Genomic DNA, 26,883 nt, shown 5'->3' with positions numbered 1-26,883 from the left:
TGTCTCCTACATATAACCTGAAGTACTTTTTGGGCTTTGGCCTCATGAAGATGTAGAGGAGTGCACCCTGAAGTTGACGGGCCTAATCTATTTTGTGAATTGAAAGGAAGGATTATAGTGCCCAGAAATACAGTAAGGCTCTAACATTGTAACCAGTGTTATACCCTCCGTTTCCAGAAAAGATTGGACTTCATTATATAGTAGTCTACTATGAGAATGATTGATTGGTTTGGATTTTGACATGATTTCAAACTGAAACAATGATTCAATAAACTCCAGGTTCCATAAATTGGAAGAGAGATCCTGCCAAATCTGCAACTGAAATTAAAATAGGTTTTAGGTCTGGCAAACTGTAGCTTTACTGGATATTCAGAAGAAATCAATAGACTCAAGATGGATGAAGAAGACTGTTTATATCATTGACAATTTCTTTTTTTTCAAAATCACCGTGAAACTCTTTGGAGAAGAACAGTGGAATAAATGGCATCTCTGAGATCAGCAAGAGCATTGTTTTCTTCTCTACAGAGACTAACCCAGCCTCAGTGATCCAGCTGTTAATCTGATGACAAATCTGGACTCAAGCAAGCCTGTGAATGAGAATGGACACCAAGTCTGGCATATCATAAAGGCAGCCCTCAAGGAGTACCTTGCTACTTCCTTAACAATCTCAAGGAATTATTTCTTACCCTCCAGGATATGGTCCAACCAGGTATTTCTGATGTGACAGATCTCTGCAGCTGGAAATATCCTCCAGTTCATATTTATTGCACTTGCACTGGAGGAGATCATCAAGAATCCATGACTTGATATTTGTGTTCCTCTGTGGATATTGATGTCTTTCCTATGAATCTAGTAGTGCTCTATTACATGGTTTAGAGTTTGAGAAGTGAAAGCAGGGATTACAATACCCCAGGTTTATTCAACAGTTGGAATACATTTTTGTGTATTTGTTTGCAATATCAACAATTATAAAAACAGTTAATATATACATAATGTACATTCATGTGATCAAATTTGCATAGTAAGGGAAAGTTTTTGAAAGTCATTTGCAATAAATGTGAGAAATTATCCCAATGTTTCACCAAAACTGTAGAAACCAGAGGTCAATCAAAAATCTTATTGTCCAGCAGCATAGGACTACTAATAACCAATTCTGGACAACTGAATTTTAAATACATACTGTACAAACTGCTGACTTGAACTTTAAAGTCCTCTGAGCACTGAATGACTAGCATATCTGATCTAAGGCTGAATGTGAACATTGATACCCCATCTCAATTTGTAAACACCACTAAAAAGCAGACTGGATTGGACCATGTGGGTTTCTACTTTGCTAAATTTCTCAATCAGTTACATCCAAAGTCACACCTTTGGAGGAGTGGACATTTAAATATCTTCTCTCTTCATAATGTATTATTTATGTTTGGTGGCATTTACTAAGGCAGATGTTCAGTTTTCATTTTAAGCCTCTGATCAGATACATAGGTCAGTTAATGCACTCAGGATTTTCAAGTGCAGAGCAGATCAGCATTTACCCTGGAGGGAAGGGACACAAGACAGGAGCATTCCTTCTGATCAACATCACATTAGACAGTTAAACAATAGCAGTATCCCGCTCCTAGAACCCTATATGGACTCTTCTCATGAATTTGTCATACTTTTAAATTTTATTAATGTATTTGTTTATTACAGAATGTTGGTATAGCAGTTAATTACAAATGGCATAGTATTTTTTCTAAAATGATTCTTACACTACAAATCTGCTAGTACAGTACTTCAGTTTTGATGTTGCCATCTCCACTTAATGCTTTGATTTTGCCATCTCCACTTTGTTTCCAGTAGCATGTGTGCATGATTTCTCTCAAACACAAGCACAATCAGTTATGAACCATCATGGATTAAAGGACACAGGGAGGAGAGAAACAAGGTTACTTGTGAGAAATGTGAAGTTTCTCCATACACTCAGAATTGTTAAATAATGCTTGCAGGAAGAGCAGCTCGTTGCAGCGATCTGGTGGGGGCTTGGAACCAGGGTGGATCGGCAGCCCCCTATCATCTCCCCCATCAGCTCCCCGCTCCCCCAAGTTCCCTGTGCAGCAGCTGCCTGCAGTACAGCTGTGTCCCTCCCTGCACTGCCATGTGCTGCTCCTGCCCTCTGCCTTGGAGCTGCTCCCCAAGACTCCTGCTTGCTGTGCTGGGTGGGAGGGAAGGACGAGGGGGGGCTAATGTCAGGGTGTCCCCCTCCCCCCTGCTCCTGCACCCTGCTTACTCCATCTTCCATAGAGCAGGGCTCAGGACTGAGGGAGCTTGCAGTAGCTGCGGTCTCAGCAAGCTGATCTAATTAACAAGGCAGTGTACTTAAGGGAAATACGCATATCTCTCTCCATTCCTGCTGCCTTGCAGAGTGAGAGAGTTAACCCTTGAGGGCTCATCATTTAGCAGTAAGGGAAATATCCCACTCTCTGATTCCTCCACCTCAACCAAGCTTCACAATCATCATCACTTTGTACCAGTATTAAATTGTTTTGTTTAAAACTTATAGTGTGTGTGTGTGTGTGTGTGTGTGTGTGTGTGTGTGTGTGTGTGTGTGTGTGTGAGAGGGGTCGGCAACCTTTCAGAAGTGGTGTGCCTAGTCTTCATTTATTCACTCTAATTTAAGGTTTCGCGTGCCAGTAATACATTTTAACGTTTTAGGAGGTCTCTTTCTATAAGTCTATAATATATAACTAAACTATTGTTGTATGTAAAATAAATAAGATTTTTAAAATGTTTAAGAAGCTTCATTTAAAATTAAATTAAAATGCAGAGCCCTTTGGACCAGTGGCCAGGACCCCAGCAGTGTGAGTGCCACTGAAAATCAGCTTGTGTGCCGCGTTCAGCACACATGCCATAGGTTGCCTACCCCTGGTATATATAACATAGTCTTTTGTCTGGTGAAAAAAATTTCCCTGGAACCTAACCCACTCATTTACATTAATTCTTATGGGGAAATTGGATTCACTTAACATCGTTTAGCTTAAAGTCGCATTTTTCAGGAACATAACTACAATGTTAAGTGAGGAGTTACTGTACTTTATTTAGTGAAACTGTGAGCATGCCGTCTACATACGTGAAGTACTGTGAAGTACTCCGATTTTGACAAAAGGAAAAAGAAAAGATGAATTAATGATTCTTGGAGCATTATTTTTATTCTGATTCCTGTACACAGAAGACTGAATCAGTAGCACTAGAGTATAACAAATGCAAAGAAAATGGCAGGCAGAAGAATTTCTTGGAAAGAGAGACAGAGAAGACAAAAAGACAATTTCGTGGATCTCAGTTAATAAAGAGGTAACATAAGAAAGGGTGGTTGGTAATTATTCCAAAAGGTCATGTACAATAACTAGTGAACTGCATCACTATGAAGCTATTGCGCTATCCCCCTGCTCACGCAAATACCCCAAAACATGAATCAATTCACTCAAGAGCATAGCTAGAAAAAAACACTTTTCTGTTTAAAGTAATTGACAAATGTCAGTGAAATACAGGAGGGATGAGGAGCAAGAGGCTTGGGAAAATATTTATCCTCCTCTTTTGGGGAAGGGAAAGGGAGAGGAGAGTCCAGGTAGAAAACCTCCCTGCTTGTCTCTCGCCTTCCTTTCAGTCATGCTCCTTCCTCTCACCTCTCTCATCCCCACATTAGCACCTTTGTTGGTCTGCTCTGTGGGTTCTTGCAACACAGCAGATGTGGTTACAATTTTGATCATTGATGCATATAGTGTGAGTGCTTCAGAGGCTGGAATGTCTGCTATACAGACCTCTCCATACAGAGCAGAAGAAAACAGGACAGGGAGAGAATAAAAAAATTGAGAGTGAGACAACACTATCACAGGCAACTAGAAATTACTCTTGTCTTGAGGATCAGAGTCTTCTATTATGTGCAGGATGCTTGCCATCTAATAATAATATATGATTAAATAAGCAGGCAGACAAGAGTGTCATAATGAGATTATTCTCCTATTTAAGAGAACAAAGGATGCTAGCTAAGTGTGAGACACAACGGTTCCCTTCTAGATAAGACATTGACAGGTTGTATTTGAAGCAGTGTTTTCTTTCCAACTTCAGTTTCAAGGTCTCTTCATTACAGCTTCAGGCCTGGTCTACACTTAAAAAGTTTTGCTGGCACAGATATGTCTGTTAGGAGTGTGGGGGAAAAAACAACACTCTTAATTGACATAGCTATGCTAGCAGTAGCTGTAGCGTAGATGAAATTATCATGAAAAAAATCCTTTCGTCAGTATAGTTTATTTTTGAGGGGAACTGGTATAAGCTATACTGGCAAAAGACGTTTGCCAGTATAAGCTGCATCTCCACTAGCAAAGTTTGCCAGTATAGCTATACTTATACTGGCAAATACTTCTGAGTGTAGACAAGGCATCAGTCTAGTTGTACCACTAACTAACTTTTTGGACTCCTCTGGATACCTCTATTTTTATTCCTTCCAGGAATGTCTCTTTTGACACCTGAATTTACATCTGTAGTTTTATATTTGTACCAAAATCGCTTTCTCTACACGTCTCTCCTTGCTTGCTCCTCCCCAACACTGAAATCTCTGAAGCTCTACTCCCCGCTATGGCTTTATTTTACTAGTAGTCCCTGCAACTTAATAATGTATTTTTCTTTACACTTGTAATATACAATAGAATATCAAGTGTATTTTCTTTACTATCAATTTAAACCCCTCTAATTCCATCTGACAGCTGTAACTGAAACACTAAGGGATCCATCACGTTGTGCATTATCCTGACGGTCTAGCTACTGCCTGGGTCCCTGATTTGCCAGAAGCAGGGATGGAGACAGGCACACCTTTCTCTTTCTCCATCTGCATTAAGAAAAAAATGATCAATTTTCCCTGTCTCTTTTCTGTTAGGACACCATGGGCTAGTCAGAGATCTAAGAGGTCCTTCTGCGGTCACCCTCTTTCTTTGAAACCATGTCCCCTTAATGCTGTTGGTTACAAAAAAGTTCAATTTTAGTTTTGTTTTCTCCATTTTGTTTTTCATGGAATTGTTAATGTACTAATTAATTGTAGATTCTGGATTCACTGTTAATGTCTGCACAGCTCACACCTACAAATCTCAGCTGTGGTATTTAGTTCCTCGTTGTTGATATCTATCACTTCATTACCAGTTCCCTATCACCAGTTCAGAAATGTAGAAGTGTAATAATTATACTGTATATTGACTATCAAAATTGTGTTCTCTGTCACACGTGACTGCTTGCTTCTCTTTCCTATTGTTTTCCTTCTCTTGCTCGCAGTTGCCACTTGCCCCCACTCCTTTCACTCCATTGTTTACTATCATTCTATTATATTATTTATAACTTCAACTTTTTACCCTGAAATTTCCCAGGTTTTAGGTCACTTAGCCTCCCTCTAGAGATGACTTTAGGCATTGTACATTCTTATTCCTATCTAGGGTTGTCAACTTTGTAATATTTAAAAACCGGACACTCCAGCAGAAGTGCAAGAACCTCCCCCGCCCTGCCCCCGTTCGCTCCTCTTCCCCGCTCCTCCTGTTGCTTGCTGCTATTCCCCTCTCTCCCCTGTCTGGGTTGGGAGGGACTCACCTGTGGAGATGCAGCTGGGAGCTGCAGCCGCCCAACGCAGGTAAGAGTAAGCCCTGGCTGAGTTGGGGCTGGCATGGGTGATGACCTGGCGCATTCCTGATGCCCCCGCCCACAGTAGCCGGACTTTGTGTGTCCGGTCAGTAGATCTGACTGAACACTGTCAGATTCCCTTTTTGACCAGACTTTCTGGCTGAAAATCGAACACCTGGCCACCCTACCTATGACTCGTCTTCTTTTCCCAATTATTACTTCTCCAGCTAATCTTTTAAGAGTGATTTATTTCAGTTAAACTCATTCCAAATTGACTTATAGTAAATCAAAATAAGCTTGATTTAAACTAGAATAAGAATGGCCACATAGTCTTTGGTATCAGTTTAAGCAAAATTGTTTAAAATTACATTTTAGGTTAAACTGGTACAAACTTCTTGAGTAACCCTAAAAGCTTATCCACAGATGGAACTGTTCTTGATTAACTCCATGTGTGGACAGATACTCTTATTCCAGAAGACTGCCTTATTCCTGTTTAGCTTAACCCACTTTGAAAGAGGAGGCTCGTCTACCTACACAGGTTCTTCTGATACAACTATACCATCACCAGTATAGCTATCCTGGCAGAGCCTTCTAGCATAGAAACAGCGTATGCAAACAGAAAGAGTTTTTCTGCTGGTAGAGTAAAACCACCTCCCTGAACACCATTAGCTATACCAACAGACACACTCTTCTGTCTGCACTTCTGCATGTATGCTGGGAGTTTTGCCGGCACATTTATGTTGGCTGAAGTGTGCATTTTTTCCCACACCTGTAACTGACATAGCTATGTCGACAAAACTTCTTAGTGTAGACCTGGCCTGGGTTAAGCTACACAGGAGTAAGACACTCTTGTTTTGGAGTAAGAGTGTCCATGATTGGAGTTAAAGAGGAACCACTGTTGTATTTTAAATTCACATCCTACCTTAATTCATGTTTATTTTCAAGGTAGGTAAACTCTTAAACTGAAATAAGAGTGTCCACAGAGTGATTTGCACCAGTTTAAACCAATTTAGTTTAAAAAACAATTTTAAGTTAAAGTGGTGAATGTTCTGTGTGTAGACAAAGCCTTAGTCCTTGGCACTTTCACTTGCTGTGACTCAATCCTATCCTTCTCCCAGCTCTTCTGACTACATCTCCCCACTCCTTCCCTTGCACAGACCCCCTTCTTCCTTTTTAACATTATCACATATAATTGTATGTCAACTTCACAAAAATTACACTCAGTCTGGACACTTTTTGTGTGCAGAAGAATAAAATACAGTTATCATATCATCATGGTATAGATGGACAAGTAAATTTAGTGTCTGGACCGATGCACTTTCATGACAGCTTTGCTAGGCAGTTATGCGGGAACAAGAAAAAAAGAAAATGTGCTATGAACAATTAAAAGACAACAGAAAACAAATGATATACAACATAAAAGTAACTCAAGAGCAAAGAAAGGAAAGGTTTACATACAGTTTTAGTAGGTAGGGAAAAAAGTAGAATTATGTTGAACAGAGTAAAAAAGACCCTCGTAGGTTATGTACCATCCTAAGTAAGCTAAGCAGCAAACACAATTATTAAAAAATTAAATATCCATAAAAAAGGACAAGCAGTGATATATTTTTTGACCAAATAAATCTGTAAAGGAGCCAGGTACAGCTAGAAAGTATTATTTAATGAAGAGAAGACAGTTTTTCCATGGTAGGCATGTACTATATTATTTACAGACATTACGTACTATATTATTTACAGACATTACACTGCCATGACCTGACAGTTATGTGCATGGCAGGTAGAATTATATCGCTGTAGATATCTTTGAAGTTATCCATCTTCAGTGCAGTTATATATAGTCCATGCAAGAAATTCTTTGGTAAAAATAAGAGATTAAGTCATGTAATTTGAGTACCAGTGTCATGAATCATGTACTAGAACTGGTTTAAAAGTGAACAAAATCACCCCTGATAAAAGAAGGACCCTGTCCCTTGATAGGTCTCTATGAAAACTGAAAAATAAAACAGTATTTGTTTACAAGTAACTGTGATATAGTCTCATGATTAATTTTACTCTGTATTTCTTTGTAGAACTATAGTACATAGTTGGACTAGTCTGAAAAGTTCTGTCAAATGTCTTTCAATTGAAAACTGAATTTTTGACTGAACAAAATTTTTGTGAAGTGTCTGCTTTCTGCAAAAAAAATTGTTTTTAGATTAAAAATCAATGTCCAAAACTGAAAATATTTTGATTTGGATATGCTGCCACAATACTTTATAGGAATTTCAGTTCTGTTGCCTCATGTTTCCATTCTCCTTTATGGGTTGGCTCATCTCCAATGACACATTATGGTCAGAGACTCCCATGATGTACTGCGTGTTATCCAAGAGAAAAGACTATGGGCTATCATGGGAGATTTAGTCCAACCAGGGAACCCAATCTATAGAGGAGAATGGGAGTATAGGCCCCAAACTACAATTCCCATGAGGCACCACAGCAGCATTTCTGAACCAAAATATTTTGGTTTTAAGTAAAAAATTTTCATTATTTTAATTTTTTAATATTTGAAGTGTTCCACACAAAATACTCCCATTTTCTGAACAACTGTAGTGCTGACTCACAGTTCTAAACTAAAAACACTGTCAAAGAAATAAGATTTCTTTATATGACCTCGAACTTGGCAAATAGTAACACATATCACCTTGGTAATTAATTGATTTATATAGTAAAAAACAAAAAATTTTGAAAACTTCAAGAATTTTACAAAGTCTCTCTCTTTTACAATAGTGGTCCAATTCCACAGCTGTTGTAAATCAGTGTACCCAGACTGCAATCAATGGAACTATGCTGATTTACATCATCTGACTATCTGTCCCAGATTGGTGCAAGAGGAAATTGCAGAAACATCAGTTTCCGCCATTGTTACCAATCTAATTTCTAATCATATCTAATGTCCATCCCTACAAAGTCTCCACTCCAATCATTGCCTTTTTCTGATTCATTTCTGGTCTGCTATAGTAACTCGCCCGGCTGCCTCTCCCACACACCTACAAATTATCTGCTCTCTTCTTGGCCTTCATTACATCTTTATAATCATTTTATCTTTTTCCAAGGTATTTCAAAGCTGTGAGCTTCAAAGGAAGGTTTGAAAGCTAGAAGCCTCTGGTAATTGGCTGAGCCTTAATCAGTGGGCGGGGCATTCACTCAGGCAGGGCTTTATAAAGCCACACACAAGTGACCAGGGAGCTTTGCGAACAGGGAGTTTCGCAAGGGAGTGGGAAGGGAGCAGAGGTCCCTTGTCGGTTCTATCCGTGCCCCTTTAGTCCCCTTAAAACCTATAAACCAAACTACACTCAAAACCTCTGTCTTTAAACCACCCTTTCATTAACTAGGAGACAATGCAGGCAGAAGCCCAGCAGCAGAGTCAGGGCTATCCAGTTTATTGCACTGACTGTAGCATGTATGATTACCTGCCCTGTGGGCGGGTGGTGTATGTGTGCAGTTGGTGCAAGGAGCTCCTGGCCCTCAGAGACCACGTACGGTCTTTGGAGGCCAGGGTGGCGGAACTGGAGGAGCTAAGAGATGCAGAGAGGTATGTTGATGAGGCCTTCCGGGACACTGTAGAATTGTCCCACCTCCAGTCAGACAGCCCCTGTGCTGTTGAGGAGGAAGAAAGGCCCAGGGAAGCAGAGCAGTCAATGGGAGCAGAGGGAAACCTTCCCATAGTTGGGACCCTCCTTCCAGATGGTGCTGGGGTTGCCTCTCACACTGAGGTTACCTCTCCAGGGGAGGGAACTCCAGTTGCTAGGAAAAGGCAGGTGTTAGTAATGGGAGATTCGATCATTAGAAACGTAGATAGCTGGGTTTGTGATGACCGGGAGAACCGTATGGTGACTTACCGTATGGTGACTTAGGCATCTAGATAGACGTATGTGTAGTGCTGGGGAGGAGCCGGTGGTCGTGGTACATGTAGGGACCAATGACATAGGGAAGGGTAGGAGAGATGTCCTGGAAGCCAAATTTAGGCTGCTAGGGAAGAGACTGAAATCCAGGACCTCTATGGTGGAATTCTCAGAAATGCTCCCAGTTCCATGCGCAGGGCCAGGTAGGCATGCACGTCTTCAGAGTCTCAATGCGTGGATGAGACGATGGTGTAGAGAGGAGGGGTTTACATTCATTAGAAACTGGGGAAACTTTTGGGATGGGGGGAGCCTATACAGGACAGATGGGCTCCACCTAAACCAAAGTGGAACCAGACTGCTGGCACTAAACATTAAAAAGGTTGTAGAGCAGTTTTTAAACTAGGAGATGGGGGAAAGCTGACTACTGCAGAGGAGCATGTGGATCGGACACAGACTTCTCTTAGGGAAGAGTCTGATGATAGAGAATCTCCAGGTTATAGTCAGGAGCAGAGGATGGAAGAGGATAATGTAAGGGCCAGATCAGATGATAAACAGTCACATAAAAAAGAATCTGGCACATCAGAAAAGGGCAGACAAATAAACAGGGACAAGTTTTTAAAGTGCTTGTACACAAATGCTAGAAGTCTAAATAATAAGATGGGTGAACTAGAGTGCCTTGTGATAAAGGAGGATATTGATATAATAGGCATCACAGAAACCTGGTGGACTGAGAGCAATCAATGGGACACAATCATTCCGGGGTACAAAATATATCGGAAGGACAGAACAGGTCATGCAGGGGGAGGAGTGGCACTACATGTGAAAGAAAATGTAGATTCAAATGAAGTAAAAATCTTAAGCGAATCCACATGTTCCATAGAATCTCTATGGATAGAAATGTCATGCTCTAATAAAAATATAACATTAGGGATCTATTATCGACCACCTGACCAGGACAGTAATAGTGATGATGAAATGCTAAGGGAAATTAGAGAGGCTATCAAAATTAAGAACCCAATAATAGTGGGGGATTTCAATTATCCCCATATTGACTGGGAACATTTCACTTCAGGACGAAATGCAGAGATAAAATTTCTCAGTACTTTAAATGACTGCTTCTTGGAGCAGCTGGTACGGGAACCCACAAGGGGAGAGGCAACTCTAGATTTAATCCTGAGTGGAGCGCAGGAGCTGGTCCAAGAGGTAACTATAGCAGGACCGCTTGGAAATAGTGACCATAATACAATAGTATTCAACATCCCTGTGGTGGGAAGAATATCTCAACAGCCCAACACTGTGGCATTTAATTTCAAAAGGGGGAACTATACAAAAATGAGGGGGTTAGTTAAACAAAAGTTAAAAGGTACAGGGACTAAAGTGAAATCCTTGCAAGCTGCATGGGCGCTTTTTAAAGACACCATAATAGAGGCCCAACTTCAATGTATACCCCAAATTAAGAAACACATTAAAAGAACTAAAAAAGAGCCACCGTGGCTTAACAACCATGTAAAAGAAGCAGTGAGAGATAAAAAGACTTCCTTTAGAAAGTGGAAGTCAAATCCTAGTGAGGCAAATAGAAAGGAGCATAAACACTGCCAACTTAAGTGCAAGAGTGTAATAAGAAAAGCCAAAGAGGAATTTGAAGAACGGCTAGCCAAAAACTCCAAAGGTAATAACAAAATGTTTTTTAAGTACATCAGAAGCAGGAAGCCTGCTAAACAACCAGTGGGGCCCCTTGACGATCGAAATACAAAAGGAGCGCTTAAAGACGATAAAGTCATTGCGGAGAAACTAAATGGATTCTTTGCTTCGGTCTTCACGGCTGAGGATGTTAGGGAGATTCCCAAACCTGAGCTGGCTTTTGTAGGTGACAAATCTGAGGAACTGTCACAGATTGAAGTGTCACTAGAGGAGGTTTTGGAATTAATTGATAAACTCAACATTAACAAGTCACCGGGACCAGATGGCATTCACCTAAGAGTTCTGAAAGAACGCAAATGTGAAGTTGCGGAACTATTAACTAAGGTTTGTAACCTGTCCTTTAAATCGGCTTCGGTACCCAATGACTGGAAGTTAGCTAATGTAACGCCAATATTTTAAAAGGGCTCTAGAGGTGATCCCGGCAATTACAGACCGGTAAGTCTACTGTCGGTACCGGGCAAATTAGTCGAAACAATAGTTAAGAATAAAATTGTCAGACACATAGAAAAACATCAACTGTTGAGCAATAGTCAACATGGTTTCTGTAAAGGGAAATCGTGTCTTACTAATCTATTAGAGTTCTTTGAAGGGGTCAACAAACATGTGGACAAGGGGGATCCAGTGGACATAGTGTACTTAGATTTCCAGAAAGCCTTTGACAAGGTCCCTCACCAAAGGCTCTTAAATTAAGCTGTCATGGGATAAAAGGGAAGGTCCTTTCATGGATTGAGAACTGGTTAAAAGACAGGGAACAAAGGGTAGGAATTAATGGTAAATTCTCAGAATGGAGAGGGGTAACTAGTGGTGTTCCCCAAGGCTCAGTCCTAGGACCAATCCTATTGAATTTATTCATAAATGATCTGGAGAAAGGGGTAAACAGTGAGGTGGCAAAGTTTGCAGATGATACTAAACTGCTCAAGATAGTTAAGATCAAAGCAGACTGTGAAGAACTTCAAAAAGATCTCACAAAACTAAGTGATTGGGCAACAAAATGGCAAATTAAATTTAATGTGGATAAATGTAAAGTAATGCACATTGGAAAAAACAACCCCAACTATACATGCAATATGATGGGGGCTAATTTAGCTACAACGAGTCAGGAAAAAGATCTTGGAGTCTTTGTGGATAGTTCTCTGAAGATGTCCACGCAGTGTGCAGAGGTAGTCAAAAAAGCAAACAGGATGTTAGGAACCATTAAAAAGGGAATAGAGAATAAGACAGAGAATATATTATTGCCCTTATATAAATCCATGGTACGCCCACATCTCGAATACTGTGTACAGATGTGGTCTCCTCACCTCAAAAAAGATATACTGGCACTAGAAAAGGTTCAGAAAAGGGCAACTAAAATGATTAAGGGTTTGGAGAGGGTCCCAAATAAGGAAAGATTAAAGAGGCTAGGACTCTTCAGCTTGGAAAAGAGGAGACTAAGGGAGGATATGATAGAGGTATATAAATTCATGAGTGATGTTGAGAAAGTGGATAAGGAAAAGTTATTTACTTATTGCCATAATACAAGAACTAGGGGTCACCAAATGAAATTAATAGGCAGCAGGTTTAAAACAAATAAAAGGAAGTTCTTCACGCAGCGCACAGTCAACTTGTGGAACTCCTTACCTGAGGAGGTTGTGAAGGCTAGGACTATAACAGTGTTTAAAAGAGAACTGAATAAATTCATGGTGGCTAAGTCCATAAATGGCTATTAATGGGTAAAGAATGGTGTCCCTAGCCTCTGTTGGTCAGAGGATGGAGATGGATGGCAGGAGAGAGATCACTTGATCATTGCCTGTTAGGTTCACTCCCTCTGGGGCATCTGCTAGATGGACCTTTGGTCTGACCTGGTATGGCCGTTCTTATGTTCTTATTTTTCAGTTAGGGGCATTTGAAATCTGAAGGAAATTTTGCCATAATCCAAAGAATTATCATCCTTGCCTGGCAAATTCTGCATAATTTTTGGGTAAAATCTGAGAGCTTTGTAAAGCAAACTCATCCAAAAAAATAATTAAGTTAAGTAAATTATTTTACAATTAATAAGTAGTTTTATTTTACCTAGTTTTTAGAAGGTTTTTAAGTAAATGATCCTCAATCTCACTCGTTTTCTACTTGAGATCTTCCCTCACACACAGGAAATAGTCTGTGCTGTCCAAATCTTCCCTCTGGTTCCCTCTCCAGACATCTTCCAGATCGCCCTAGGCCCTCCATCTTCCTTTCCCATCCACAATCAGTTGCTGAGAATCTCCCAACATCAAATATTTGATATTCTATTATTTGCAGTTTGATTCCTACAGAAGATCTTTTCAAATGATTCCAGCTACTCTGTATGTCAATGCAGATGAGCGGCTGCCACACAGCGCCCCAAGAGATGAAGGGCAGCCCTGCATGCAGCCTCTCACCTCAGTTTCCCTTCTGAAATTCCCAAATAAACTCCACACAGGGTTTTTGCAGTCCAATCACAACCACGCTCCTTAGCGTCTAATTTATTAACTTAAAGTTCAAAATTAAACACAAAGGTCTTCCCTCCAGCTGGGTACAGCCCAAACTCCCCATGTCTGATCAGAGTTCTTCCTGCCTTAACAGTCTGCTCCCAGCCCTTCCTACTTAGAGCAATTCAGCTGATCTGTCTTCCAGGCAGGAGCCTCTCTCACTCTCTGCAGTCTCTCTACAGGCTCCTGAACTTCCCTTTTACTAGATCCACCTTCTGCTCTTTACAGGAAATTGCCAGACTTGCTTGGCCCTAGGTTCTCCAGTCCAAGGGCAAGCCACTGTGTTAGAGTCAAAATTATTAACTAATTAGTTGCTGGTTAGCAGAAACATCCATCTAACATGCTTGAGTCAAAGTGGCAACATTAGGTTTTAAGAACTAACACTTCTAAGAGCCTCGAGATATGAAGGGAACATTCAGCTATTGTTTAAGTCTGCTGATTGAGATTTTCAGAAATGCTGAGCAACTTTCACTGATTTTTTCCCTACTTTTAAAGAACAGGTAAGGAGAGGGATAGCTCAGTGGTTTGAGCATTGGCCTGCTAAATCTAGGATTGTGAGTTCAATCCCTGAAGGGGCCATTTAGGGATCTGGGGCAAAAATCCATCAGGGAGAGTACTTGTCCTGATGTAAAGGCAGGGGACTGGACTTCATGACTTTTCAAGCTCCCTTCCAGTTCTATGAAATAGGATAGGTATGTAACTGACTCACAACAGGTTACCAGTGATGCCTACTCTTGTGGTTTTATCACAAGTCAAGCTTTCCTCACCAACTATGAGGAGCAGAAAATTATTTTTTTATAAAATGAAAACTGAAATTCTCATGTAATCACGACTACAAGAGCTGGCATTTAAAAAAACCCACACTAAATATTGCAAGACTTGCAATAAAATTACAAAAGTTAACAACAATGCACTTAGAAATTATTGCAGGATTGGGCCTTATTTAAAACACAACAAATTGGTAACAAACAATAGAGAAGGTAAGGAGGAAGGAGAAGAGCAACAGCAATAAGAGTACTTGGTTACACACACTAGCTATTTGTCCAACTTGACAGTTCTGAATCTGTTTTTTTGTTAAAAAAAATCTGGGCATTGATCTCCTGCTGCACATGTAGGTGTGCAGGTCTGTCTTTGCTAGCATGCAGTTATATAGGGAAATTGTATGGGAATATTTGGTGAAACATAAAAGTTGTTCCATAAGTACTATGTATTACTTTTATGGCTAAGTGGTTAAACATTTTACCAACATGAAGCAATCCCATTCCTAGTCAAGCACTTGCTAATGGAGTGTGTGACAGGTGTATTATTAATTATATGTTGAGTAGATCATTCTCTGGTTACATTCCTAGTGTTACAATCCTCATTTTCTAGTCATCAGGCCATTCCCTAAGGGACTTAAGCACCAGACTACTGTTTGTCCTTGCTTTGTGTCTCACCACACTATCCCTACCATCTGAACCTTTTCAAATCCTACTTTTTCTTCATAGCCTATTATCCCCAATACAACAATCAAATTTTATTCCTGGAACTTCTAAGTTTTCCTATTTCCAATTATGTTCCTTTAATGTGACTATCATATACTTTGCTGCCACCCACCATACCAACAGATGTTAACTCTATCATAGTTTGTAATCAATGCTAGACAAATCACTAACCAGAAGTTTGATCCTACTTACCAACAGAACAAGCAAGATTTATAGAACATGCAAAGTGTGGGGTGCGTGAGAGGGAAAGCGTGAATCAATCCCCCATTCCAGAGAGCAGTTTTTAGGGTAAAACTAAGAGAGACAAAAGATATGTCATTGTCTACACTAGGGAATTTTACAAAACATTTCCAACCCATGCTACGATCAGTTCCAGAAGAAGTCCTAGCGTAGACAAGGCTTCTTTGGCCAGACCTTATTTTTACCACTATGTTATTTAAACCTGGCTCTTGGAGGCAAATAATCCTGCCCTGTCCTCCACAATAATGCAAAGCACTCTTAAGAATGGCCACACTGGGTCAGACCAGTGGTCCATCTAGCCGTGTATCCTCTCTTCTGACAGTGGCTGGTGCCAGATGCTTCAGCGGCAATGTACAGAACAGGGCTATTATCAAGTGATCCATCTCGTCATCCACTCTCAGATTTGGGCAGTGAGAGGTTTAGGGACACACAGAGCATGGGTTTGCGTCCCTGACTATCTTGGCTAACAGCCATTGATGAACCTATTAGCCATGAATTTATGTAATTCTTTTTTTAACCCTGTTATACTTTTGACTTTAACAACAACCCCAAGCAATGAGATTGATTGTGCATTGTGTGAAGTACTTCCTTATGATTGTTTTAAACCTGCTGCCTATTCATTTCATTGGGTGATCCCTGGTTCTTGTGTTATTTAAAGGGGTAAATAACATTTCTTTATTCACTTTCTCTACACCATTCATGATTTTATAGACATCGATCAAATCCCCCCCTTAGTCATCTCTTTTCTAAGCTGAACAGTCCCAGTCTTTTTAATCGCTACTCATATGGAAGTTGTTCCATATCCCTACTCATTTTTGGTGCCCTTCTCTGGTACCATTATCAAATCTAATGTATTTTTTTTTGAGATGGGGTGACCAGAATTGAATGCAGTATTAAAGGTGTGGTTGTACCATGGATTTATATAGTGGCATTCTGATATTTACAGTCTTATTATTTATCCTTTTTCTAATGGTTCCTAACATTCTATTTGCTTTTTTGACTGCCACTGCACATTGATGTTTTCAAAGAACAATCCATGATGACTCCACGATCTTTCTTGAGTGGTAACAGCTAATTTAGACCCCATATTTGTGTATGTACAGTTGGGATTCTGTTTTCCAGTGTGCCTTACTTTGTACTTATTAACACTGAATTTCATCTGCCCAGTGACCCATTTTTGTGAGATCCCTTTGTAACTTATTGCAGTCTGCTTTGGCCTTAACAATGTTGATTAATTTTGTATCATCTGCAAACTTTCCCACCTCACCCTTTTTCCAGATCATTTTTGAATATGTTGAATAGCACTGGTCCCAGTACAGATCCTTGGACCCCGCTATTTAATTCTCTCCATTGTGAAAACTGATCATCTATTCCTACCCTTTGATTCCTGTCTTTTAACCAGTTACTGACCCATGAGAGGACCTTTCCTCTTATCATGACTCCTTATTTTGCTTAGGAGCCTTTGCTGTCAGACCTTGTCAAAGGCTTTCTGAAAGTTCAATTACACTACATCCACTGGATCAGCCTTGTTCATATGCTGTTGACACTCTCAAAGAATTCTAACAGATTGTTGAGGTATTATTTCCCTTTACATAAGCCATGTTAATTCTTCCTCAATATAGCGTGTTCCTCTAAGTGTCTGATATTTCTGTTTACTATAGTTTCAGCTACGGCTGTCAAGCGATTAAAAAAATTAATCGTGATTAATTGCATGATTAATCATGCTGTTAAACAATAATAGAATACCATTTATTTAAATTTTTGGACGTTTTCTACATTTTCAAATATTGATTTAAATTACAACACAGAATACAAAGTGTACAGTGCTCACTTAATATTTATTTTTATTACAAATATTTGCACTGTAAAAAACAAAAGAAATAGTATATTTCAATTCACCTAATACAAGTACTGTAGTGCAATCTCTTTATCATGAAAGTTGAACTTACAAATGTAAAATTATAAACAAAAAATAACTGCATTCAAAAACAAAACAATATAAAACTTGAGCGCCTACAAGTCCAGTCATTCCTACTTTAGCTCATCACTCAGACAAACAAGTTTGGTTACAATTTGCAGGAGATAATGCTGCCCGCTTCTCATTTACAATGTCACCTGAAAGTGAGAACAGGCATTCAACTGGCACTGTTGTAGCCGGCGTCGCAAGATATTTACATGCCAGATGCGCTAAAGATTCATATGTCCCTTCATGCTTCAACCACAATTCCAGACAACATGCATCCATGCTGATGACAGGTTCTGCTCGATAACGATCCAAAGCACAGCAGACCAATGCATGTTCATTTTCATCATCTGAGTCAGATGCCACCAGCAGAAAGTTGATTTTCTTCTTTGGTGGTTGGGTTCTGTAGTTTCTGCATCTGAGTGTTGCTCTTTTAAGACTTCTGAAAGCATGCTCCTTACCTCATCCCTCTCAGATTTTGGAAGGCACCTCAGATTCATAAACCTTGGATCGAGTGCTGTAGCTATTTTTAGACATCTTACATTGGTACCTTCTTTGCGTTTTGTCAAATCTACTGTGAAAGTGTTCTTAAAATGAACATGTGCTGCGTCATCATCCAAGACTGTTATAACATGAAATATATGGCTGAATGTGGGTAAAACAGAACAGGAGACATACAATTATCCCAGAAGGAGTTGAGTTACAAATTTAATTAATGCATTTTTTTTTAACAAGCATCATCAGCATGGAAGTATGTCCTCTGGAATGGTGGCTGAAGCATGAAGGGGCATACGAATGTTTAGCATATCTGGCACGTAAATACCTTGCAATGCTGGCTACAAAAGTGCCATGCGAACACCTGTTCTCACTTTCAGGTGACATTGTAAATAAGAAGGAGGCAGCAGTATCTCCCGTAAATGTAAACAAACTTGTTTGTCTTAGCGATTGGCTGAACAAGAAGTAGGACTGAGTGGACTTGAAGGCTCTAAAGTTTTACATTGTTTTGTTTCTGAGTGCAGTTATGTAACAAAAAAATCTACATTTGTAAGTTACACTTTCATGATAAAGAGATTGCACTACAGTACTTGTATGAGGTGAACTGAAAAATACTATTTCTTTTGTTATCATTTTTACAGTGCAAATATTTGTTATAAAAATAATAATATAAAGTGAGCACCATACACTTTGTATTTTGTGTTGTAATAGAAATCAATATATACCTCTACCCCAATATAACGCGGTCCTCCGGAGCCAAAAAAATCTTACTGCGCTATAGGTGAGACAGCGTTATATCAAACTTGCTTTGGCCCCCCTGCTCCTTGTCCCCTGACCGCCCCCTCCAGAGATCCCCATTTCTAATCACCCCCAGGACCCCCCCCCGATCCTTGTCCCCTGACTGCCCCAACCCCCATCCACACACACCGCCCCCTGACAGGCACTCACTGGCAGCGGCAGGAAGTGGAGGAGCCCGGCCCCAGGCTGCTCCACTCCGCCAGCTCCTAGCTGCGGCGCTCCGCTTCCTGCTGCCGGTGAGCACGGGAGGCGTCCTTTCCCCAACCTCCCCACACTCACCAGCAACGGGAAGCTGAGCACCCCGGGGCTGGGAGCTGATGCGCTGATTCGCGGGAGTGCTGCTTTACCAAGTTGTATGCAAACCCGTGTTATATCAGGTCACGTTATATCAGGGTAGAGCTGTATTTGAAAATGTAGAAAAACATCCAAAAATATTTAATCAATCTCAATTGGTATTCTATTGTTTAAACAGTGCGATTAATCATGATTAATTTTTTTATTGCAATTAATATTTTTGAGTTAATCACATGAGTTAACTTTGATTAATCAACAGCCCAGGTTTCAACCAATTTGCCTGGTACTGAAGTTAGGGTTACAAGCCTGTAATTGCCAGGGTTGCCTCTATAGCCTTTAAAAAAATTGGCATTGCATTAGGTACTCTCCAGTCATCTGGTGTGGGGCATGGATCAGCGTTCATGTTGCACTCCCCATCAATATCTGGCCCAAGCCAGGGAAGCTAATGATCGAACCAGCAGACCAAATTCAGTGAAAAATCCTGGTCACGTGCCACCTGAGGCACATTGCACAGATGCTAAGAAGTCTTCTGGTACAGAGGCTAAGTTAAGTGATAGGTTATGTACCACATTTAGCAATTCTACAATTTCATGTTTGAGTTCCTTCAAAACTCTGGGGTGAATGCCATCTAGTCCTGGTGATTTATTACTGTTTAATTTATCAGTTTGTTCCAAAACCTCATCTATTGACACCTCACTCGGGGACAGTTCCTCCGACTTGTTACCTAAAAAGAAAGACTCAGGTGTGGGAATCTCCCTTACATCCTCTGCACTGAAGATCGATGCAAAGAGTTCATTTAGCTTCTCCACAACAACCGTGTCTTCTTTGAGTGCTCCTTTATCACCCTGATTAATCACGCTTGCCTCACTGATTGTCTGGCAGGCTTCCTGCATCTGTGTACTTAAAATTTTTTTTTGCAACATTTTTCTTAGTTTTTGTGTCTTTTGCTAGTTTATCTTCAAATTCTTTTTTGGCCTGCCAAATTATACTTTTACATGTGACTTGCCAGAGTTTATGCACCTTTCTATTTTCCTCAGTAAGATTTGATTCCCAATTTTTAAAAGATGTCTTTTCCCCCCTCTAACCACATCTCTTACCCTCTTGTTTAGCCATGGTGGCACTTTTTGGTCCTCTTACCGTTTTTTTCTTTTTTTTTTCTTTTCTTTAAATTTAGTTTGAGCTTTTATTATGGTGTTTTTAAATAATTTCCATGCAGCCTGCAGGCATTTCATTCTTGTGACTTGCTTTTAATTTCCCTGTAACTAGTGTCCTCATTTTTTGTGTAGTCCCCACTTCTGAAGTTAAATGCTACTGCGCTGGGCTTCTTTAGTATTTTCTCCCCTGCAAGTATGTTAAATTAAATTACATTATCATCACAATTACCAAGCAGTTCAACTATATTCACCTCTGGGACCAGATCCTATGCCCCACTTAGGGCAAAATCAAGAATTGTCTCTCCCCTTGTAGGTTCCTGAATTAGCTACTCCAAGAAGCAGTCATTAATTTTGTCTAGAAACTTTATCTCTGCATCCTGTCCTGAGTGATATGTACCCAGTCAGCATGGGGATAGTTGGAACCCTCTATTATTACTGAGTTTTCTATTTTTATAGCCTCTCTAGTCTCCCTGAGCATTTCACAATCTCCATCACCATCGCGGTCAGGTAGTCAGTAGTCTATTCCTACTAATATTCTTATTAGTCAAGCATGCAATTTCTATCCATAGAGATTTTATGGTACAGTTTGAGTCATTTAAGATTTTTACTATATTTGGCTCTATGCTTGTCACATATAGTGCACATATAGCGCCACTCCTCCCTCCTACCCCCACCAGCACAACCTATTCTGTCACTCTTATCTATTTTGTACCCGGGTATTATTGTATCCCATTGATTATCATTGTTCCACCAAGTTTCTGTGGGTATGTCTACACTATGAAATTAGGTCAATTTTATAGAAGCCCATTTTTAGAAATGGATGTTATACAGTCGATTGCGTATGTCCACACTAAGCGCATTAAGTCAGCGGAGTGCGTCCTCACTACTGTGGCTAGCATCGACTTAGGGTGCGGTGCACTGTGGGTAGCTATCCCACAGTTCCCGCAGTCTTCACTGCCCATTGGAATTCTGGATTAAGCTCCCAATGCCTGATGAGGCAAAAACATTGTCACAGGTGGTTTTGGGTATATGTTATCAGTCGCCCCTCCCTCCATGAAAGCAATGGCAGACAATCATTTTGCATCAGATACCAGGGCATTAGAAGAGCACAGCAAGGTGTTCTGCACATCAGAGAGGTTTTGAAAACTAGTTTCATGACTGGCCAGGCTTTGGTGTGACAGTTGTGTGTGTTTCTCCTTGATGCAAACCCGTCCCCTTTGTTGATTTTAATTCCCTGTAAGCCAACCACCCTCTGCCCTTCGAAATAAAGTAACTAGAGTTTTGAAACAATGCATTCTTTCTTTATTAATTTAAAAAAAAAAAGAGATAATGGACAAGGTAGCTTGGGTGGGGTGGGGGAGGAGGGAAGGACAAGGCCACATTGCTTATTGTAGCCACACTAAAAATCAACCTGTTTGAATGACAGCCTTCTATTGCTTGGGCCATCCTCTGCAGTGGAGTGGCTGGGTACCCGGTGCCTGCCCCCCCCGCATTCTTGGGCGTCTGGATAAGGAGGCTATGGAACATGGAGAGGAGGGTAGGCGGTCATACAGTGGATGCAGCGGGTGTCTGTGCTTTGTTGGCTTTCCTGCAACTCCAACAGATGCTTCATCATGTCCGTTTGCTCTCCCATTAGTCTCAGCATCGCGTCCTGCCTCCGCTCTTCGCGCTCACTTAATTCTTTCCTGGCCCTCTGCCACTGAATACCTCCATGCATTAAGCTGTGGCCTATCAGTGCGGGAGGACTGTATGAGCTCATGTCAACACAAGTGCGTTTTTTTCACCTTCTAATCTGCGACAACCTCAGAGATGGAGATGATGGGGGAGCGTAGAAACATTCTACTCTCTACGATTCTGGGGGGACTGCATGGTCACCTGTGCTGCTGAATTCGCCACGCTGAACAAACAGGAAATGAAATTCAAAAATTCCCGGGGCTTTTCCTGTGCAGCTGGCTAGTGCATCGGAGTTCAAAGTGCTGTCCAGAGTGGTCACAATGGAGCACTCTGGGATAGCTCCCAGAGGCCAATACCATCTATTTGCATCCGCACTACCCCAAATTCGACCCAGCAAAGTCCATTTTAGCGCTATTCCCCTCGCCGGGGAGGAGTACAAAAGTCGATTTTAAGAACCCTTTGGGTTGATGGAATGGGGTTGGTTGTGTGAACGCATTCATTTTTAAATTGACCTAATGCGGTTAAATTTGACCCCCGTAGTGTAGACCAGGCCTGTGATGCCTATTATATCAATGTTGTCATAAGAACATAAGAAATGCCATACTGGGTCAGACCAAAGGTCCATCTAGCCCGGTATCCTGTATTCCGACAGTGGCCAGTGCCAGGTGCCCAAGAGGCAATGAACAGAACAGGTAATCATCAAATGATCCATCCCCTGTCGCTCAGTCCCTGCTTCTGGCAAACAGAGGCTAGGAACACCATTCCTGCCCACCCTGGCTATTAGCCATTGATGGACCTATCCTCCATGAATTTATCTAGTTCTTTTTTGAACCCTGTTATGGTCTTGGCCTTCACAACATCCTCTGGCAAGGAGTTCCACAGGTTGACTATGCATTGTGTGAAGAAATACTTCCTTTTATTTGTTTTAAACCTGCTGCCTATTAATTTCATTTGGTGATCCCTAGTTCTTGTGTTATGAGAAGTAGTAAACAACACATCCTTATCTACTTTCTCTACACCAGTCATGCTTTGATAGACCTCAATCATATCTCCCCTTAGCCGTCTCTTTTCCAAGCTGAAAAGTCCCAGTCATATTAATCTCTCCTCATATGGAAGCCATTCCATACCCTAATAATTTTTGTTGCCCTTTACTTAACCTTTTCCAATTCCAATATATCTTTTTTGAGATGGGGTGACCACATCTGCACACAGTATTCAAGATGTGGGTGTACCATGGATTCATATAGAGGCAACATGATATTTTCTGTACTATTATCTATCCCTTTCTTAATTATTCCCAGCAATCTGTTCGCTTTTTTGACGGCTGCTGCACATTGAATGGATGTTTTCAAAGAACTATTCACAATGACTCTAAGATCTCTTTCTTGAGTGGTAACAGCTCATTTAGACCCCATCATTTTATATGTATAGTTGGGATTATGCTTTCCAATGTGCATTACTTTGCATTTATCAACATTGAATTTCAACTGCCATTTTGTTGCCCAGTCACCCAGTTTTGAGAGATCCTTTTGTAGCTCTTCGCTGTCTGCCTGGGTCTCAACTATCTTGAGTAATTGTATATCATCTGCACATTTTGCCACCTCACTGTTTACCCCTTTTCCAGATCATTTATGAATATATTGAATAGGACTGGTCCCAGAACAGATCCCTTAAGGACACCACTATTTACCTCTCTCCATTCTGAGAACTGACCATTTATACCTACCCTTTGTTTCCTATCTTTTAACCAGTTACCAATCCATGAGAGCACCTTTCCTCTTATCCTGGGGCACCTTACTTTGCATAAGAGCCTTTGGTGAGGGACCTTATCAAAGGCTCTCTGAAAATCTAAGTACACTATATCCACTGGATCCCCTTGGTCCACATGGTTGTTGATCCCCTCAAAGAATTCTAGTAGATTGGTGAGGCATGATTTCCCTTTACTAAAACCATGTTGGGTTGGGTTAAACCTCATTGAAACTGCTGGATATTAACAGCCACCCTTCATTTGGGGGAAAATGTAAAGAACAATTGAGCTACTTTATAGTATAGATGGATGAAACAATAGGGGCCTGTGCCCAGAACAAAGCCGCATCCAAGGCTGGAGTAGGTTTTAGCCATGTGGCAGGAGGTCCCTCTGTGATCTTGGGGGCAGGGTTTGATTGGACTCGAGCGGTGTGTGTTACACGGAAGCAGTGATAAACATCACAGAAACAGACACAGAAAAGAAGACAGCAGAACAAGGAGTCAGAGCATGGCCCTGAGAAAAAGCCAAGAGAGAGCACTTTTTGTGTTAAGCGCTGGCTAGAAAAGGACTTGGAATTGTGAGCAAAGTAACTGTCTCGCTGTTTAATTCCTGCTGTGTATAGGGAAATAGGAATTTGTACATTTCTAGTAAATAAACAGATTACATCAAAGAAATACCTGACTCCATCATCAATTTCTCCACCCAATTGAAACAACTCTCAGCGAGCCAGATATTGCCAAAGTGCTCAGGGGGCAACAATATATATTTTTTCAAAAATGGCAGAATGTAATTAACATTTTTTTAAATCACCTTAGTCAGACACCCAATGTTGAAATTTCAGCCTCAAAACAAAATTTTTCAGAAAGCTATCAAGTCCAAAAGGAAATTGTAACTGACACTCTTGAAATTTAAATTATTTTTGTTGCTACCGTTGACTGGTATACTTTCATATTCATTGAAAAAAACAAACCAACAATTATCTATAGTGCCACTTTTAGAAGGAAACTAATAGCTTTGAAGAGATCAAAAGAAAAAGCATGTGGGACATAAAGATCAAAGCTTAGAATTGTATTCATTTTGGAGTTATAGATTCAATTTTGGTTTGCTTATTTTACAGGCCTGCCAACTCTCACCTAACTGGAGGGAAGACATCTTTGTCATTTTGGATTAGTTTTAATGACATATAAAAAGTATCTCCTTCTTGTGACAAAGAATTTGGCTAAGTGTTTCAATGAGACCATTAAAATCTCATTTAGTATATTAGTTTTGAAATCTCACAACATTAAAACTGATACACACAGCTTGAGACAGAGCTCAGTATTCATATATTGCACCTGCTCTCTCCATGCAATACCTTCACTTTCAAGATCAATCCTAGTCAAATTTAGGGTAAACATGAAACAAAACTGAAGTAAATCTTTAAAGAAGTGGAAATTAATCCCATCATTTGTGGGGGAGACTCTCTTATGGAGATTAATTTTAAAGCAGTTTTAAGGCATCAGTTTTACTCGTGTGATAAAGGATTTTGCAGTATGTTTCAATAAGACACTTAAAATCTCATTCAGGATTATTTTGAACACTCTTTCTGGACCACCCTTGGACATTAGCAGAGAAATAAGATTCTAACTAACCTGCCAAAGAAGTGTCTTGACATGTATTATCTTGTAAGATTATGAAAATGTATTGACTTCCTGTCCCAAGACAGGCAGATTAATTCTTCCTAGCTATTCACTTCACTTTTTGGCGGGATATTTCAATACTGATTTGCCTGTAGATTCAGTTTATTCCAGCTCCTTTAAAACTTGCTTTTCCTTAGGAAAAGCACTGTGACTTTTCTCAGCATTGTGTTGTTTTCTCTAATCACTGGATCACTTATTTGTGACAGTCTTTGAAGGTCCCTTAATTTGTTCTATATTTTTTGTCACAGTCACAGTATCTCATGCAACTGTGAAATGTTTTCATCACTGAATCATCACTCTGCAACACCTTTTCATACTCAGTTGGTGACTTTCTCATTTTACCCCTGAAGTCCTTACTGGGGATATCTTCCAATGCGTATCGGATCCTCAGACCTCACATGCTTTACATGAACTACTACTCAGGTCCCATTCAGTGATGATACCCCCACTTCCCTGGATACTTGAGCAGTGAGTTTTCCCCCAGGCAATGCTTTCCCATACACTCACAAGCACGTTTCAGTGACGCTTAGGAATCCTATGTGCCCTCCGCCGCTCTGGACCCACCTTTGGTGGTGTTTCCCCACCCGCATCCCAGACTCCTAGTCAACGGCCTTTGCCAGGATCCCCTCTGGATCCCCGACCGGTGACAGATCCGTGGACCCTCCCCAAGCTTCGGGTTGCCCCGACAGCCCGCTGAGTTGCCTTATCTGCGTGCGAACCGGAGCAGCAACAGCCCGGTGGGCGGCTGGCAGTGGGATGGGGGCGCTGAAGGAGGCCACGGGCAGGGCCTCCTTCCCTTGTTCACCCACCTCCTTCCGGGTGACGATCAGCTGGTAGAAGTCCTTGCTGGGGGCCGGGGCCTGCGCGCGGGTCTCGAACAGGTTCTCCTGCAGTAGAGACGCCATTTTGGGACGCTGGCAAGTGGTGACTATGGCAACCAGGAAGGGGCGGGCATCACGAGAGGTCACTGGGAGCCCAGCCCCCTCTTAAAGGGGCCGGGTGGATATTAACGCTCTAGCCCAGCAGGGTCTTCGCCCCTGCGGCGAGGAGGGTCCCGTACACCCCTCAGTTGGTAAAAACAGTCCCTCCAGCCCCGCTGACCTGAGGGGAAATACTTGCATGGACCCAGGGGTGACGACCCCGGCGGAAGGATACCGCTCGCTAGGCCAAGAAACGCCTGGCAGCGCAGGGAACCAGGACGAGCAAACCGCCGGTCCAGGGGCTTCGCGGGGGGCGGCCAGCCGGGCAGGGGGAGCGCATTTAGGCAGGGGGGACGGGCAGAGGCTGCGGGCCCCGTTGTGGGGTTAAGTAGTCCCCAGCCTCCCCCTGTGCCACTGGAAGGGGTTCGGCTGCGGAGGCGGACGGCGCGCTGGTCGGTGCTGCGGCTTCAGCTGATAATTGAAGGGAAGGGAAGCTGCTGCTGGGGTGGCACGGAGCGTCTGCGGAGGCCGCATCGGGACAAACTAGGTACATGGGACCCCTTCCCCTTTCCTGGGTACTGAGGACGTGAGAGGGGGTGCTGGGCCCCCTCAACTGCCCTAGGCTCCCTTGGTCAGGCCTGTTGTGTCACCCCCGGGATGAGCTCAGCTGCCCTTCCCCGTCTACCCGGGGCAGGGGGGAGGGGAGACGCGCCATCCTAGGCATTGTTTGTGG

General features: G+C 41.5%; 2 protein-coding genes across 9 annotated transcripts in view; one reads left to right on the top strand and one right to left on the bottom strand.

Annotated features, from left to right (window-relative positions):
• Positions 1–26,526, bottom strand: part of FBXO36 (F-box protein 36) — a 101,031-nt gene extending 74,505 nt beyond the window's left edge. For all 4 annotated transcript variants that reach the window (XM_045031310.1, XM_045031309.1, XM_045031311.1 and 1 more), the window contains exon 1: positions 26,040–26,526. In XM_045031310.1, the coding sequence (XP_044887245.1) occupies positions 26,040–26,135 (96 nt within the window). In that variant the 5' untranslated portion in view covers positions 26,136–26,526. The remainder of the gene's footprint in view (positions 1–26,039) is intronic.
• A 49-nt stretch (positions 26,527–26,575) lies between these two features.
• Positions 26,576–26,883, top strand: part of TRIP12 (thyroid hormone receptor interactor 12) — a 165,618-nt gene continuing 165,310 nt past the window's right edge. For 4 of the 5 annotated variants that reach the window (XM_045031305.1, XM_045031304.1, XM_045031303.1 and 1 more), the window contains exon 1: positions 26,576–26,697. The gene's annotated coding sequence lies outside the window, so the exon portion shown is untranslated. The remainder of the gene's footprint in view (positions 26,698–26,883) is intronic. The other variant, XM_045031302.1, reaches the window with a different exon arrangement.

The sequence above is a fragment of the Mauremys mutica genome, chromosome 9 (genome assembly GCF_020497125.1).
Source record: "Mauremys mutica isolate MM-2020 ecotype Southern chromosome 9, ASM2049712v1, whole genome shotgun sequence".
In the NCBI taxonomy this organism is placed as follows: domain Eukaryota; kingdom Metazoa; phylum Chordata; order Testudines; family Geoemydidae; genus Mauremys; species Mauremys mutica.
The sequence above is the reverse complement of the archived record's forward strand: the minus strand, read 5'-3'. Positions and strand labels throughout refer to the sequence as shown.